The sequence below is a fragment of the Bombyx mandarina genome, chromosome 01, assembly GCF_030267445.1.
Source record: "Bombyx mandarina strain Sakado chromosome 01, ASM3026744v2".
Lineage (NCBI taxonomy): Eukaryota > Metazoa > Arthropoda > Insecta > Lepidoptera > Bombycidae > Bombyx > Bombyx mandarina.
Window position 1 is genome coordinate 6,655,063 of NC_143208.1, and position 14,441 is coordinate 6,669,503.

General features: G+C 35.5%; 1 protein-coding gene across 2 annotated transcripts in view; it reads left to right on the forward strand.

The window, feature by feature from the left end:
- The window catches only part of LOC114244559 (uncharacterized), a 52,029-nt gene that overhangs the window by 30,189 nt on the left and 7,399 nt on the right, over window positions 1-14,441 (forward strand). For both annotated transcript variants that reach the window (XM_028176417.2, XM_089728358.1), the window contains exons 4-7: window positions 8,358-8,514; window positions 8,981-9,312; window positions 9,561-9,789; window positions 13,358-13,502. In XM_028176417.2, coding sequence (XP_028032218.1) covers window positions 8,358-8,514; window positions 8,981-9,312; window positions 9,561-9,789; window positions 13,358-13,502 — 863 coding nt within the window. The remainder of the gene's footprint in view (window positions 1-8,357; window positions 8,515-8,980; window positions 9,313-9,560; window positions 9,790-13,357; window positions 13,503-14,441) is intronic.

Consider the following 14,441-nt stretch of genomic DNA (forward strand, 5'->3'; position numbering starts at 1 on the left):
TCATGAAATAAAACCTACAGACTTACACGTAGCGCGTATGTAAGATTGGTCACAAGCTTACAATACTAAGGACCTCACAATGCGCACACGCAACTTACCTAGAACGTCACGTTATTAAACTTTATTGTTCAAGAGAACAATTACCTTTTGTATAGGGTATGTATCGACGCCATTATCAGTAGACGCGTTAGGTAACGGAGGCTCAGGTTCGATTTAGCGCGACTTGCCGGAGGACTATTACAACATTTTTATACGTCATTGTTCGGTTCACATGCGAATGAGTTTTCCGTAAAACGATGAATTTCTTCGGAGCTCAGATGTTAATTATTAACTGTTGAACAATTTTACTATTTCACGATTGTCTGTCTATTTCTCATATCGTACTCTCCCTTGGTGCTATCGTTACCAAAGCGCTGTCTCTTTTTAGAATAATCTAGAAGCTATTTGTTGTATCAGGTGTACCTTAGATAGAATGATATCTACCATTTTAAATCTACTAGTGACATTAAGCTGTAAAACTGGTGGTAAAAATATCATTTCTGAAGCCGATACCCGCTATAAATCGCTGAACAAAATAAAATAATAATATTTTAAATGAAATCTGATGTATTTTTTTTACGTAGGTAAACAAAAAAAAAAACATAAAAAATTAATTTCACTAGTGGTAGGACCTCTTGTGAATCCGCACGAGTAGGTACCACCATCCCGCCTCTTTCTGCCGTGAAGCAGTAATGCGTTTCGGTTTGAAGGGTGGGGTAGCCGTTGTAACTATACTGAGACCTTATAAGTTATATCTCAAGGTGGGTAGCGCATTTACCTTGTAGATGTCTATGAGCTCCAGTAACCACTTAACACCAGGTGGGGCTGTGAGCTCGTCCACACATCTAAGCATTAAAAAAAATCCAATGTGCCTCATAAAATATATATTAATCAATTTTTAATGTTCTAATTTGTTTCAAATATGACAAAACGTATTAATGTAGTTTCCGAAACAGTAGTGAGGATCGTGAATGCCGAATCTTTAAAAATATCAATTTATGAAAGAGAAGCAATCTCTTAGCATAGTATGATAATGAAATATATCTAAACCAACAGTCCAACCCTTCAGAGGAACCTACACACGAATGTTATAATACCAAGCTCTCGTCTCGTGTAAAATGAAGGGTTGAGCTTGCTTCGAAATGAAGCTACTGTTGATAAGTTAAGGGAATATCTAGAGTTTATCTTCGAGAGGGTTTAGTATTCGTATTAATTAGTGAAAAGCCAGACATAATAATTTCTCCTGTCTAAATTTTCTTACAGATTTTCAATTACTGTTATTGTACTTACGCGATTTCTTATTTGTTCTATCAAGCTCTCGTAGCTTTTCGGAAACACCGAAATGATGGAAACGATTCAAATGATCGAAAAGCCATGCAAAAGCGTACACAACCCCAGTTTTTCATTTTTTTTGCTTAGTTGGATGGATGAGCTCACAGCCCATCCGGTGTTAAGTGGTTACTGGAGGCCATAGACATCTACAACTTAAATGCGCCACCCCCCTTGAGATATAAACTCTAAGGTCTCAAGTATAATTACAACGGCTGCCCCATCCTTCAAACCAAAACGCATTACTGCTTCACGGCGGAAATAGGCATGGTGGTGGTACCTACCCGTGCGGACTCACTAGAGGTCCTACCACCAATTAGATGATATGTTAAAATTTTGTAATAAAAACATTATTAAAACCTGTCCAAATTGCTTAGAGCTCGCTAGCTCGAGCTATTCCAATCCTCGATATTATCCCAACTCTTATCGAGTGCATGTTGTAGAAAGTTCGGAGAGTTCGGATTTATGCAACTTTCTTCATTTATTTGTGTTAAAAGTGAAATACTTGTTATTTTTATGTAGTCCAATACCAGCATGTCCCATTTAGGCTCAGGTAATACCTTAATACATTTGCTTTTTATTAAGGAATGTACACGCCCCGCATGAGGTCTAAATATCAATATTATAACGTCAGGGCTGTGGTACCTACAGGCGTCAGCTTACAATACGCCTTACCACGAGTTATTACGCTGGTCATATCTTTTGCAGATTTGATTTTTACAATACAATGCTATTCGTTGTGCAATTCGTCCGTGAATAATGTAATAAGTGCATTATCTCATTTGCCTGGTTAGACTAGTAAACAGGTGTCGGTGGTTAAGTGCTTAGGGTGACTTAACTACCGAGGTAAACGAATTCTAATTAACCCGAAACTAATACTTTTTTTTAAGGTTTTCGCTAGTTTATTTAATCCGTTTATTTAAAGACTGTCCGTCGTCCTTGACCGTTAAAATTTTAAAGCATAGGTAATTTTATTGTTTCAAAAGCTCCCTTAGATCGCCGTTGTATTTTTAAACATCAATAAGTGTTCGTTGTACATTAATCCCTACTACTCGATGGAAATTTCCAATATGGCCTTGAACACAATATTACTCTTATAGTTCATTCTATTATTAATTCGCTATAAGCTATTTTCGAATTAGACGTTCTTCGAATCTATATTTATGAAGAGATAAAAATATAATATATATCACCGTAATATGATTGTTTGATAAGAACGAAAACAAAAAACAGTTGGATTGTTAGTAAATAGTTATTTGTTAAGGAAATTTATTAATATATTCCTTTTAATACTATATAAACTATTATATGTATGTATGTATGTGTGTATGTATATACTTTAAGTTATTTCATTGCACCTACCACTATCCACTCTGCACTACCTTTGGTTGACTGGTAGAGAATGCCTTAGGCATTAAGTCCGCCAATGTAAATATTACATGAAGTGTAAATATTACATGAATAAATAAAACTAATAAATAAATAATAAAATATGTATATATATGACAAAAAATGTACTGAGAGGTAAAGTGACAGCTGGTGCTCATCGCCCAAAAGGATAGAACGCTCGGTATAGTCACTTTGCCAAGTTCATAACTCACATGCAAGTAAAAAAAAAAACGACTTTCGAGTTAAATTTGATGATATTTTTGTCTACCCATGCTGATAGCCTTGAGAGGCTATTTCAGCGTAACCTTAACTAGTAGGTGAGCTCACGGGGCTCAAACCTGACGACGTTGCTAACACGAACCCTGGCAAGAGCCGTGCTTCGCAGAATCTACCACCGGATCGGAAATGCGACCCACTGAGAAGATCCGGCGAGAAACTAAGTGGGCTAAACAAGATGTTTTGGTGGACAAACGAACTTCGATATCAGTATTCTGACTATATTTGCCGCCTAGCTCTCAGCTGTCGACTACAATGCAGTATAGACTTGTGATAGAAGTCAACCTCAACGTCATGGGTGGTACTCACGCTGTGTTGTCTATGTGCTTCTGCAACCATAAAACGCCACCAAGTACCGTGATCTCCTCTACCGATTCGAAGCATCATAATCTATATATATAAAAATGAAACCCGTTTTCCGTTGTCACGACATAACATGAAAACGGCTTGACCGATTTGGCTTATTTTTTTTTTTGTAGTTTTCTAATACTCTGCACAAGGTTCTTACGGAAACAAATATTAAGAAAATCTCTCAGAAATATTGAAAAATATACATTTAATTTTGCATATTTATTATTGCGGACGAATTCGTGGGCAAAAGCTAGTATAAATTAAAAATAAGAATAACACAGAACTCCCTTTCCCTGCGTTATGTAACGAACATCGAACACTTTGTTTTAAAATACATTGTTGAGACCCTTTTTTTTATTAGCAGGCTTCGCTAATAATAGGCGTAATTACAAATTTGTCTTGAAAAACGTTCTTAATCTGATGCACGTGATAATATCATATTATAGTTACATTTTAAGTGCTATGTTTACATGAATTTACAATCCTTCAATTTTATTATCAACACATAAAATACATAGAAAACAATTTGTTGCATTCAAACGTAATAATGTGCTAACATAATTTACGGTCAATCAGATTGTTACTTGTCAAATTAGTGCTATCCGTTTACAAAACATCTCCACTATTATTTATAAACAAATCTCGATTCTCTTTTTTTTTGTGAAATTTCAAACATCTCGGCCCGAGATTAACGATTGTTTACACAACGTTATGAGGTTCGTTTTCTTTTTCGTTTGTAACCAGGTGCTGGTGGAATGGCCTCAAGGTGTTCCAATTCCATGGATACACTGTGCTAATTGAGTGTAAATATCATATTTCTTTGCTTGAGGCAAATCCTGAGGGATTAATGAGATCCGGATACTCGGTGCGCTTTAGTAAATAGTAGGTATGCACGATTGAGTGGGATTATTGATATAACATGAACTATTAGATAATACGTTTACAAATATCTCATGTAATATATATATTACGACGGGTTCTTTTTATAGAATCTGACATTTTTAATGCAGTCGAAGATTTTTATAATGGCATTTTTTTTAAACTACAATTCGTATTTTTTAGTAGTCCCTCTTTTGCAACATTATCTTTAAAGGCACATTAACAAGTAGCATTGTCGAAATATTGTCTCGTTCTTTTCTGTTCAGGTATAAATTTATACTAATATATAAATCTACAGTGGTTTTACGGATGTTCCGCTATAACTACTGAACCGTGCATCCGATTGACTTGAAACTTTGTATCCATGTAGAAAATACATGGATTTAATGGATAGGCTAATATTTATATGAGTGTTGGACTCCCTACATCAGTTGCGGGCGCGTTAATGATGAGAATCTTTGTGGGGTTGAGAAATAATAATGTTAATTTTAAATGCCCAGCGATGCGGACGGGTACAGTTAGTAGTAAATAAAAATGGAATACAACATAAATCATATATATATATATATATATATTACACCGCTTAGTTCGACATTATTTAACATTTCAGCAATTGTTTAATGGCACTACAAAAGACGTAAGTTGATCACGAATTATTCGTGAAGGCATTATTCAATCGCACGGGTAATTCGCACAGTTCCCGAACTAACGTTTCACAATTGTTATTTGTTATTAATTTCGCGAACGATACGCCGGCTTTTAATGTTTTATAAATACGACGCATTGTTCTATAAGCGACACAATACCTCGCGCCGTTTGCCTCGCTCGGCTCAAATCCGATATCCTACCACATAGTCGGACGGCAATGGCGACTGTCTGACGCATTCTCACGAGCGACCATTATGAAAATGTATTCTTACAGTTTCACACAAATTCACTAGTTTATTTTGGTCATATATTAAGATCGCCGTTTGTTGGATTTTAAGCTAATTCGAAGACATCTTGTGTGTGCGAAAGTTTATTTTGGTCTCTTGTTTATCTTCACGTCTTGTTTCTGAACGAATTAGCAAATAGCAATTATAAAAATGCAAACGTGCAATTCGAAGAATTCCATGCGCTTTTCATTTTAAGCGTACAATATTGACGTTTGCTTTCAGTAGTTTGAAATGGCCAAACCCTTTCTTTCATCCATAAACGGGTGCATGATTATGTCATCAATAATTACATCGATTTCGGACGTACTCGCTGCCGTAGACTCATTAACTAGAATACTTACCTACAAAGAGTACATATAACGCTTGTTTAGTTACCTATAAAGCTAAGCGACTAATTCCGAGAAAACTGTTTCGGGAGGCACGTACGCGTGAGATTGGCTAAATCTCATGTGTTAAATTTTACAGCACAATAACAATAACGTGTGTTGAATTCGGTCGATGTGTATTGGAAGATGCCATTCTCATGATGAGTGTAATGTATTTCGTCCTTGTAACTACTTTGTTGCATTATTATGGAAATATTATCAGAAGTAGTTTACGTACCTACTCGCTTATAGAGTGACTTGTGGAATTGCGTTCGTGAAAAAATTGAATTTAGTATATTTTGTGTCGAAACTTAAAAGATTGTAGTGTTTTTTGTTTATTAAAAGTTTAGGTTTTTCAGACACTTGAGTCGACTATTATCAAAGCCGGCAATGTGACTTTTGGACAATTATTGGTAAATCAGAAAAACGAATTATTGACTTTGTATTCCATTGGCAGTCACAAAACTCTTCTGATCGACATCTTAGATAAATAACAGGTTAAGTATTAACCTTTATTTAACGCAGGTTTTGAACCGTATTCTTTGAAGGAGACGATTATATTCAAATCAATCTGTATGGACATATCAATAAGATTTTTTTGTCAAATGCACAGATTGCCACCTTTGATAATAGACGACTCACTTTGTAGATGAGATGTTGCTTTGCTGATTATAATTATTGATATTCGGCTATTTTTGTTATTAATAAACAGTGAGTTTGTTTTGAGTTTTACTTTAACAAACCTCGAAACGATTAAGCCAGCGTTTTTATATTAGTGTGAGTATTATAAATTTTACACAATCAAATTTTGAAGTAATCGTGCCCTAAAGGATAAAAAGCCCGTTGTATTTGTAATTAATGATGCGATACCGATTTTTCCGACCTACCTACATGCTCTCGAATGATTTTCACGAGTCAAACCTACCAAAATTATAATTTGCGTAATTTCTGGCACGCAGGGGTAGGTACCACCGCCTGTTCTATTTCAATTTGCAAGTAGTAATTCATTCCAGTTCGAACAGTGGGGCAGCTATTCTACTGAAGAGCTGAGATTTAGGACTCATGTCTTTATATGAGTGGTGGCATTTACATTGTCCATATCTATAAGTTCCGATAATCATTTAACACCAGGGGGGAGGTGAGCATTTTAGGTTCTTGAATACCCGACGTATTCAAGATCTGAATTATGTTTACTTTTCACCTTCCTGTTGTAATTGCTTAAGTTCCTTATGAAATTTTCTTATTACTTTATGACTATAGACTTTAATTTTACAAATATATAAACATTAGCAATCGACTACTGGCGTAATTGATGGTATTTGTTTTTAACGATTCATGACCTGGTAACTAAGACCTTTAAGTCAAGTCTTATTTTAATTTATATTCTTATTTTTATCAAAAATGATGATAGGGAGTGAAATGAAATGAAATGAAGATGATTAATTTGAGATATTAATCAACTAAGATGAATTGAAATGAAATATGATCTCAGTAAAATGGTGGTTATTATTTATTTTATTGGTGCTGGTTATTAGCCCACTGAAAAAGGGTCACAGTAGGCTTTTTAGAAGATCCCAAGAGCTACGTCCAGAGGCGATGTTTCATTTTCCCACATTTGGGCACTTTCACAGATATTAAACAGTTAATGAGCCACGGTTATTACACATTTAAACCTGAAGAAACACTAAATAGACCTAACAAAACAAATCACATAACTTCACTTCTCACGTTTCCGCAAAAAAGTCTAGCGTATTTGTTAATAATAGCTTTGTTATATACCCACTTTTATTGTTATATACAAGCGTATAATAATAATATGACAATTGTATAATAAAGTAAGGGGATAGTTCTCAAAAAATAAAATCTTGGGTTCGGTGCTTCGCGACGCCTGACCTTTATAAGGTGACGATCATTTGTGATATTTTATTACGTTCATGGTGGGCATTTATCAAGAAAATATTTCATTCCCGACCTAATACGTGTATTTTGTTTACATTTGCTGTTTATAATTAATGAAAGCCATTTCGTATTAGATTATGATTTTACAAAATGCCATCTAAACTCAATTAGTTAGAGATTAAATTTGGATACATACAGATCGGAGTTTAATGGTTCACATTTCTAATATATTCCATATTCATATCCAATTCCATAATAATGTATTGTGGATATACGATAATTGATATGGTAACATTACTTAAAATAATTTATATAGGTCGTATCCACAATTAAAAGATCAAAAAGCTACGCAAAAATATGTACCTAAATAAGCGATTTTTTGCTAACCTACTAGTAGCCACAAAGGGTTATATTAGCTTCACCTGTGGTGTAGGTGACCTCATACAGCTCAGCCCGGGATACTGTACGTAACATTCGCCCCAGTAAGAGCAGTGTTTCGCTGAATCTACCACCGGATCGGAAACGCGACCCACTGAGAAGATCCGGTGTGAAACTCAGTGGGTTTGTAACTGTGGCTTAAGTCGCACGTCGAACCCTGGTCTAAAGCAGTAATAGCACGTGAACGAAATGCCAAAAGTTCTCAGAAGTCGTTGAACCCACTTCTTTTTGTACTTCTATTACATTAAGTAAAATGCAAAAACATTGATAAAAAAAAGTAATTTCCTAGCGTCGTCACTTAGCGTAAAAACGATTGTATTCGTTCTGTAGTAGAAAAATTAACAGTAGTGCCTTGAATTGTCAAAATTCAACTTTACTTTCTTCCTTGAAGTTTACGGCTCTAACACACCGTACATTCATCCGATAATTTAACTATCAACATAATTCTCTTCACTAGTTACTTCACCGTACGATAATCGTATATGCATGGATACCAACACCAATGAGAACCACAACGCTCAGAATTCAAAAGGGGACGAAGACCTGTCTCGAGTTTATCAGACATTGTCCTTACCTACGCTGCCATCTAGGGAGGAAACAAGTCCAAATAACAGGTACGTTTATCGTTTTTATGTAATAGGTATTCCGAAGTTCTAATATTGACAAGGAAATACGTAGGTAATATTACGAATAGGAAAGGAAAATGATAGAGATGATTTTGGGATAGCAAATACCCTTTTTATAATAAAAGTCAGGTTTTTTTTCATTTCTTTTGGCTGAGTTTAAAGTTGAAAATCAATTTAAAATATATAATTATACAGCTCTGTAACTGTTCCTAAGCTGTATTACATTTACTGTAAGATCAATTGGAAAGCGATTTACAAATAAAAATATATACGCCATTTGAATCTGCGGGCATTTTTACATTTGAAATAAACTGGGTTGCCTATAACTCACGAATTTCCTATTATTCTTTTTGAGTTTAACTAAACTAAACGAAGTTCAAAAAGAGGTACTCCGATTTTATATATGAACATTAAATGTTTTGTGTTTAATCCTTTTTCATATTATCCACTCTAGCGAGGACTCGAAATCTAAAATAAAAACAATGACGCCGTCGAGCCCCGGGAACAGCGAAATTAAGGCACAGACAACTTCGTCGAATTCGCAGGCTCTGACCAAACCCCCGTATTCGTACGTCGCTCTCATTACGATGGCCATACAAAACAGTCAAACGAAACGGGCCACGCTGAGTGAAATTTACGCCTATATCACGAAGGAATTCCCTTTCTTCGAGAAAAACAAAAAAGGCTGGCAGAACTCGATCAGACACAATCTCAGTCTCAACGAATGCTTCATAAAGGTGCCGAGGGAGGGAGGCGGTGAGCGAAAAGGAAATTATTGGACTCTTGGTAAGATTTATGATATGAATTTACGTTGCTCGATTTTTGTGGAGTTTGTGTTTTTTTTTTCATTGTTTTCGCCCATATTATTATTATGTAAATTAAATTATTTTATGTAGCAACCGATCTAATTTTTGCCATTTTTTTGCACTGCGAATGTCTGGCTAGGCGTATTGTTAATTTATTTATTTAAGCGAGTTTTATTTGCTAGCGTTAATTCGGGCAGGTTTTAGATCTTGAATAAAGTGTTCTTTTAGATCCACAATGCGGGGAAATGTTCGAGAATGGTAATTTCCGACGGCGGCGGCGTATGAAGAGACCGTTCAGGGCTAATCCCTACTCGAAAGCGCTTTTCGGTGACGGGTACCACGTGTCGCACGTGGCTCAACACGTCCCACCGCACATGCAACCGCTCCCATTGGGCCCCAGAAACTACTTCGGGTCTGGTTCGCCGTATCATCCACCTTCCTATCCCAGATATGACGCGTGAGTATTCAAAAATAATTATTGCTTACTTTCAATGCATTAACTAGTTTTATTTGTAACAAAACAACAGTACCTACCCCGAAATGTTCGCATTTGCTCAATTTTCGCAAGCCAAAGCAATGTAATGCCAAAATTGTTAATTAAAAAGAGCACACTAATTGTTACTCAAACGAAATAATTCGGTCAATGCCTTGTAATTAGCGATAACGTATTAAATGATACATGCATTACACAAATACGTACACTGATATTGAAACTCAGATATGTTTTTGGACATTACGACTGTTATTTTTACAATCCGTAATGCGGCAGTCAGTTCTTGACAGTTCTAACCCGACTGGCGAGCCAGTAATGTGACATTACATGCAGACATACGATTAGGTTTTAATTACAATAAATCCCATAAACACAACCCGCTGAGTTTCTCGTCGGGTCTTTTCAGTGGGTCGCGGTTCCAATTCGGTCGTAGATTCTGCGAAGCACAGCTTTTACTAGGGCTAGTATTAGCAAATTCTCTCGAGCTTAGGCCGTGAGCTCACTGGAATAGGAATAGGAATCACGTAGCTGGAATAGCCTCTTAGGTTACCAGCGAATAGGTAGGAGCAAAATAACAATAAATATTTATGTTTCTGGTCATAATTTTTACAAACATATTTTAATGTTTAACTTTCTTTTTTATCATCTTTTATTCTAATTTTTGCCTTTTTATATTGTTCATAAACGAAGAGCTACCTAATTGATTTCAGAGTTTGTGGCGACCGCTGTATAATAATTCTGTTTAATCTATCCATGCGCTCATACTACGAACATAAGTTGAGTTAATGTCAAACGATACTTGTATTTTTTTGTGTTACCAACACCTCTTGACTACAGATGCCAATTTTAGTCATTTAGTTACCAACAAAGGTTGTCAACAATTGTCGTAAATCTTACGAACTACGTAATATTAGTTAGAACTATATATTATCACGTATATAATATGCGGAGAAATGAAGTTTTAAATTCACTCAAGTATAAATCGACACGGCTTACAATAAAATATGGCAACTATAGGAATAGGATAATGCATGGTAACCATCCGTGAAGTTATGTAATATTTTTAATACAAACATATCGTCTTACTCATAAAATGTAGATTAGCCCAATCTTTCAATATTTTTATTTATTTTTTTGAAATTTAGTTTAATTTTAAATAAACAAAAGCCGCAGCCAATTGCATAAAAATGCTGTATTTCGACATATTTTTTACTGAATAGTTTTAGTGGAGACGGCAAAGACCAATCGTAAAAAAAGAATCCTTAAATTAATATTTTAATCTGGTTCCAACCAGTTATTCCTCCAAGAATAGCTATACATTGTACTATATAGTATAATTTCAGCCGTGTGAATCCGCCCGGGTAGGTATTCCCACTTCGCCTGTTTCTGCCGTGAAGCAGTTATGCATTGCAGTTTGAAAGCTGGGGCAGGCTTTGTACGATAAAAACTGAGACTTAGAACTCATGTCTCAAGGTGGGTGGCGACACTTACTTTGTAGATATTTATGAGCCCCGGTAAGCACTAAGGTGAACCGTGAGTTCGTCCTAGTCGGATTAAGCAATAAATAAAAAAATCCCTGTTCTTGGAATGGTGTAAAATAAATAAAACCAATATAGTCTCTCGTCTTTGCTAGAATTAAACCTTTTTTTTATTTTATTCATATCAGCGCTGATTTCCGCGCGACTTTTATAATTTTAATTGAACGTCAGGTGTAATCAACATGTCGTAAGGTTACGCTCGGAGGTGACGGTCGTAGATAATAACATCACCTGACAAGTAAACAATATCTTAATAGCGGTGTCGTCTTTAATTATCATCATAATACTTATAATATTTTTAATAATAAATATTAATGAGTTACTTTTATAAAATATATCTACTCTAGGAAGCTTAGGCCGGTGCATCGAATTTAGTTTTAAGATAAGAAGTGATGAGTTTTTTATCAGAAATAATATTTCATATCACCGCCAAAGTATACTAGTGTTTTATCAAGTTTGTAAGTTCGATGTTCTAATCTATGTCATCTGTCTTTGAGGTTCTCTTAGTTTTTTAAGTATTTTATAAATTTGTGTATTTTAAATAGTAGATTATACAATACTACATAATAATACTGTGACATAGATATATGTTTAAATCAATTATTTTAAAATAAATTATCAATTCTTTAAAAATAACAAAAACTATGTTGAATACGTATATACGCACAAAAGTCCTGAAAACGTTGCATTGTTTTTTTTTAAATGAAAATGAATACATTTTAGTAAATTTTAATTATTGATTCTTATTAAACATAAAACTAGTACCGTAAAACGGAAGAAATGAATGATCATGTATTTTATTATTGTTAAAGACTAAGTAACCGGCTCACGATTGGCCGACAGGTGTGGTGGGCGTGGTTTCTGCATTTTATCTCCGGCTATACACCGCTAAATGTTTGTCCTACAAAGTCTTTGAGGCGAAAAATTTACCCAATAATGGTACGCTTTAGTTGCAAGTCTGCACGACTGACGTAAATTGTAAGTTTTACGATACGTATGTCCTTTTCCTACGGAGATTTGTTTACAATGTATGTGCTATTTTTTATCGATTTTTTCGGAATAATGTCAGTCAGGCAGTCCAGTTCGTTAGAGACACAGCCCACTGAGTTTCTTGCCGGATCTTCTCGGTGGATCGCGTTTTCGATCCGGTGGTAGATTCTGCGAAGCACTGCTCTTGCCAGGGCCAGTGTTAGCAATACTTCCGGCTTGAGTCCCGAGATCTCACCTACACGCTAGGGTAACGCTGATATAGCCTCCCAAGGCTATCAGTAAGGTAGGAAAAAAGCCCGAATACTACAGTTTAACTGCTTAATAATAATTTCCCTTTCCTTCAAACTAGAAAGCTTGATTACATTGAAAGCATTAAATTATAGGGTAAACACCTTTTTTATTAGCGATAAAGGAATCCACTGACTTTCTAGGTGTGGATTGACTAGTTTCTTGGTAGTAAAATAAACAAATATAATTTGACGTAGAACTGTTAGATTCCGGTTGATATCCACAAACTCACATAACTTGTATAATATCTAAAAAAATGTCAATTATTAATAGTTTTAGTCCCCCAGAACGAGAGTGAATTTAAAATTGACATACTATTTTCGTAAATTTTCAGTAGTGTATATATATACAAGTGTGTACGTGCTTACTGCATTTTTATGGAATTTCATAAGACAATGTTTATAGTATCAATCACTTAATACTCGTTTAAAACCGATTATTATGTTCCATAAGTGTCGTGTCACTAAGTGTAAATATTTCTGAAGCATCAGATTATCCGTCCCGAATTCGCCCTTACTTGCAACAATCAAGAAACAGCTGAGATTTCTAAACGACAACGGCGTCGTGTAATCATGGAATGCATAGACAGCTGAATCGATAAACAATAACATTAATGTGTAATTAATACTTTGTACGATTGTAAGCAAGAAACGGCTCGTGTTGTGATAATTGCGTGTGGGAGGTCTCAAGTGCGAATGTGACAATGTTTTTTTCAGTACATGGCTGAGTCAGTCCGCGGGTGGGCTTGGCTATGGCTCGATGGCCCGTAGCCCTCCTGGGTGCTCGCCACACAGCGCGCTTCCCCACCAAGCTCCTAGTGTCGCGGTCAGCCCATTCGCTACACATCAACTGCAGGGTCAAGTAAGCCGTAACAATTGTTCCCGTACACACTTTGTTACAAAATCAGATGTATGATGATCGACCACGATGTTTTTAATATTTTTTATTTTTTGCTTACTGGTGGTGGGACCTCTTGTGAGTCCGCGCGGGTAGGTATTACTGGAGCCCATAGACATCTACAACGTAAATGCGCCACCCACCTTGAGATATAAGTTCTAAGGTCTTAGTATAGTTACAACGGCTGCCCCACCCTTCAAACCGAAACGCATTACTGCTTAACGGCAGATATAGGCAGGATCTTGGTACTTACCCGTGTGGACTCACAAGAGATCCTATCACCAGTGTATTTGGAGTTTATATATATCTTATTTCAAGCTTAATAAAGGTCTATAAATCTACGTTCCGCGGACGTGTGTATATTTAAATCGCCGGGCTTTTAAGTTTGTAAGGGATCTTATGTAATATTATGAAACATAGAAAATATATCGAGACGTGAAAGGCTATTTAGCTTAAGCGATATTTCGCTTGATACGCGAAATTTATGTTTGTAATTAAAGGTGCGTTTTATTTAGTATCATCATAAACGATTCGATGTTTTTAATTGAACTTCAATTATGTGTATATCATTCAAATAGCTGAAGAATTTATTTTGTTATAATATTTTTTTCAAATTTTAAGCTGTAGGTATATATATATATATACGAGCCATTCGTAAAGTTTCAAAAATGTCGCTTAAGCCTATTTGATTTCGCCTTTCACCCCTCAATGTAATATAAACTTAACAAGTTTAAGTAGACCCTGTCTATTGTACTCGGGTTCTAAATACGATATTCGGCAATGGGGGTCAACGTGCACTTGTTCTCAATCGGAGTTAGTGAGCGCTTAGTGTGTTCTTGTTTCACATAAGTATTATCATTTACTGCGTAGACATGTCAGAATCCTTGATTGTAGAACGTTTTA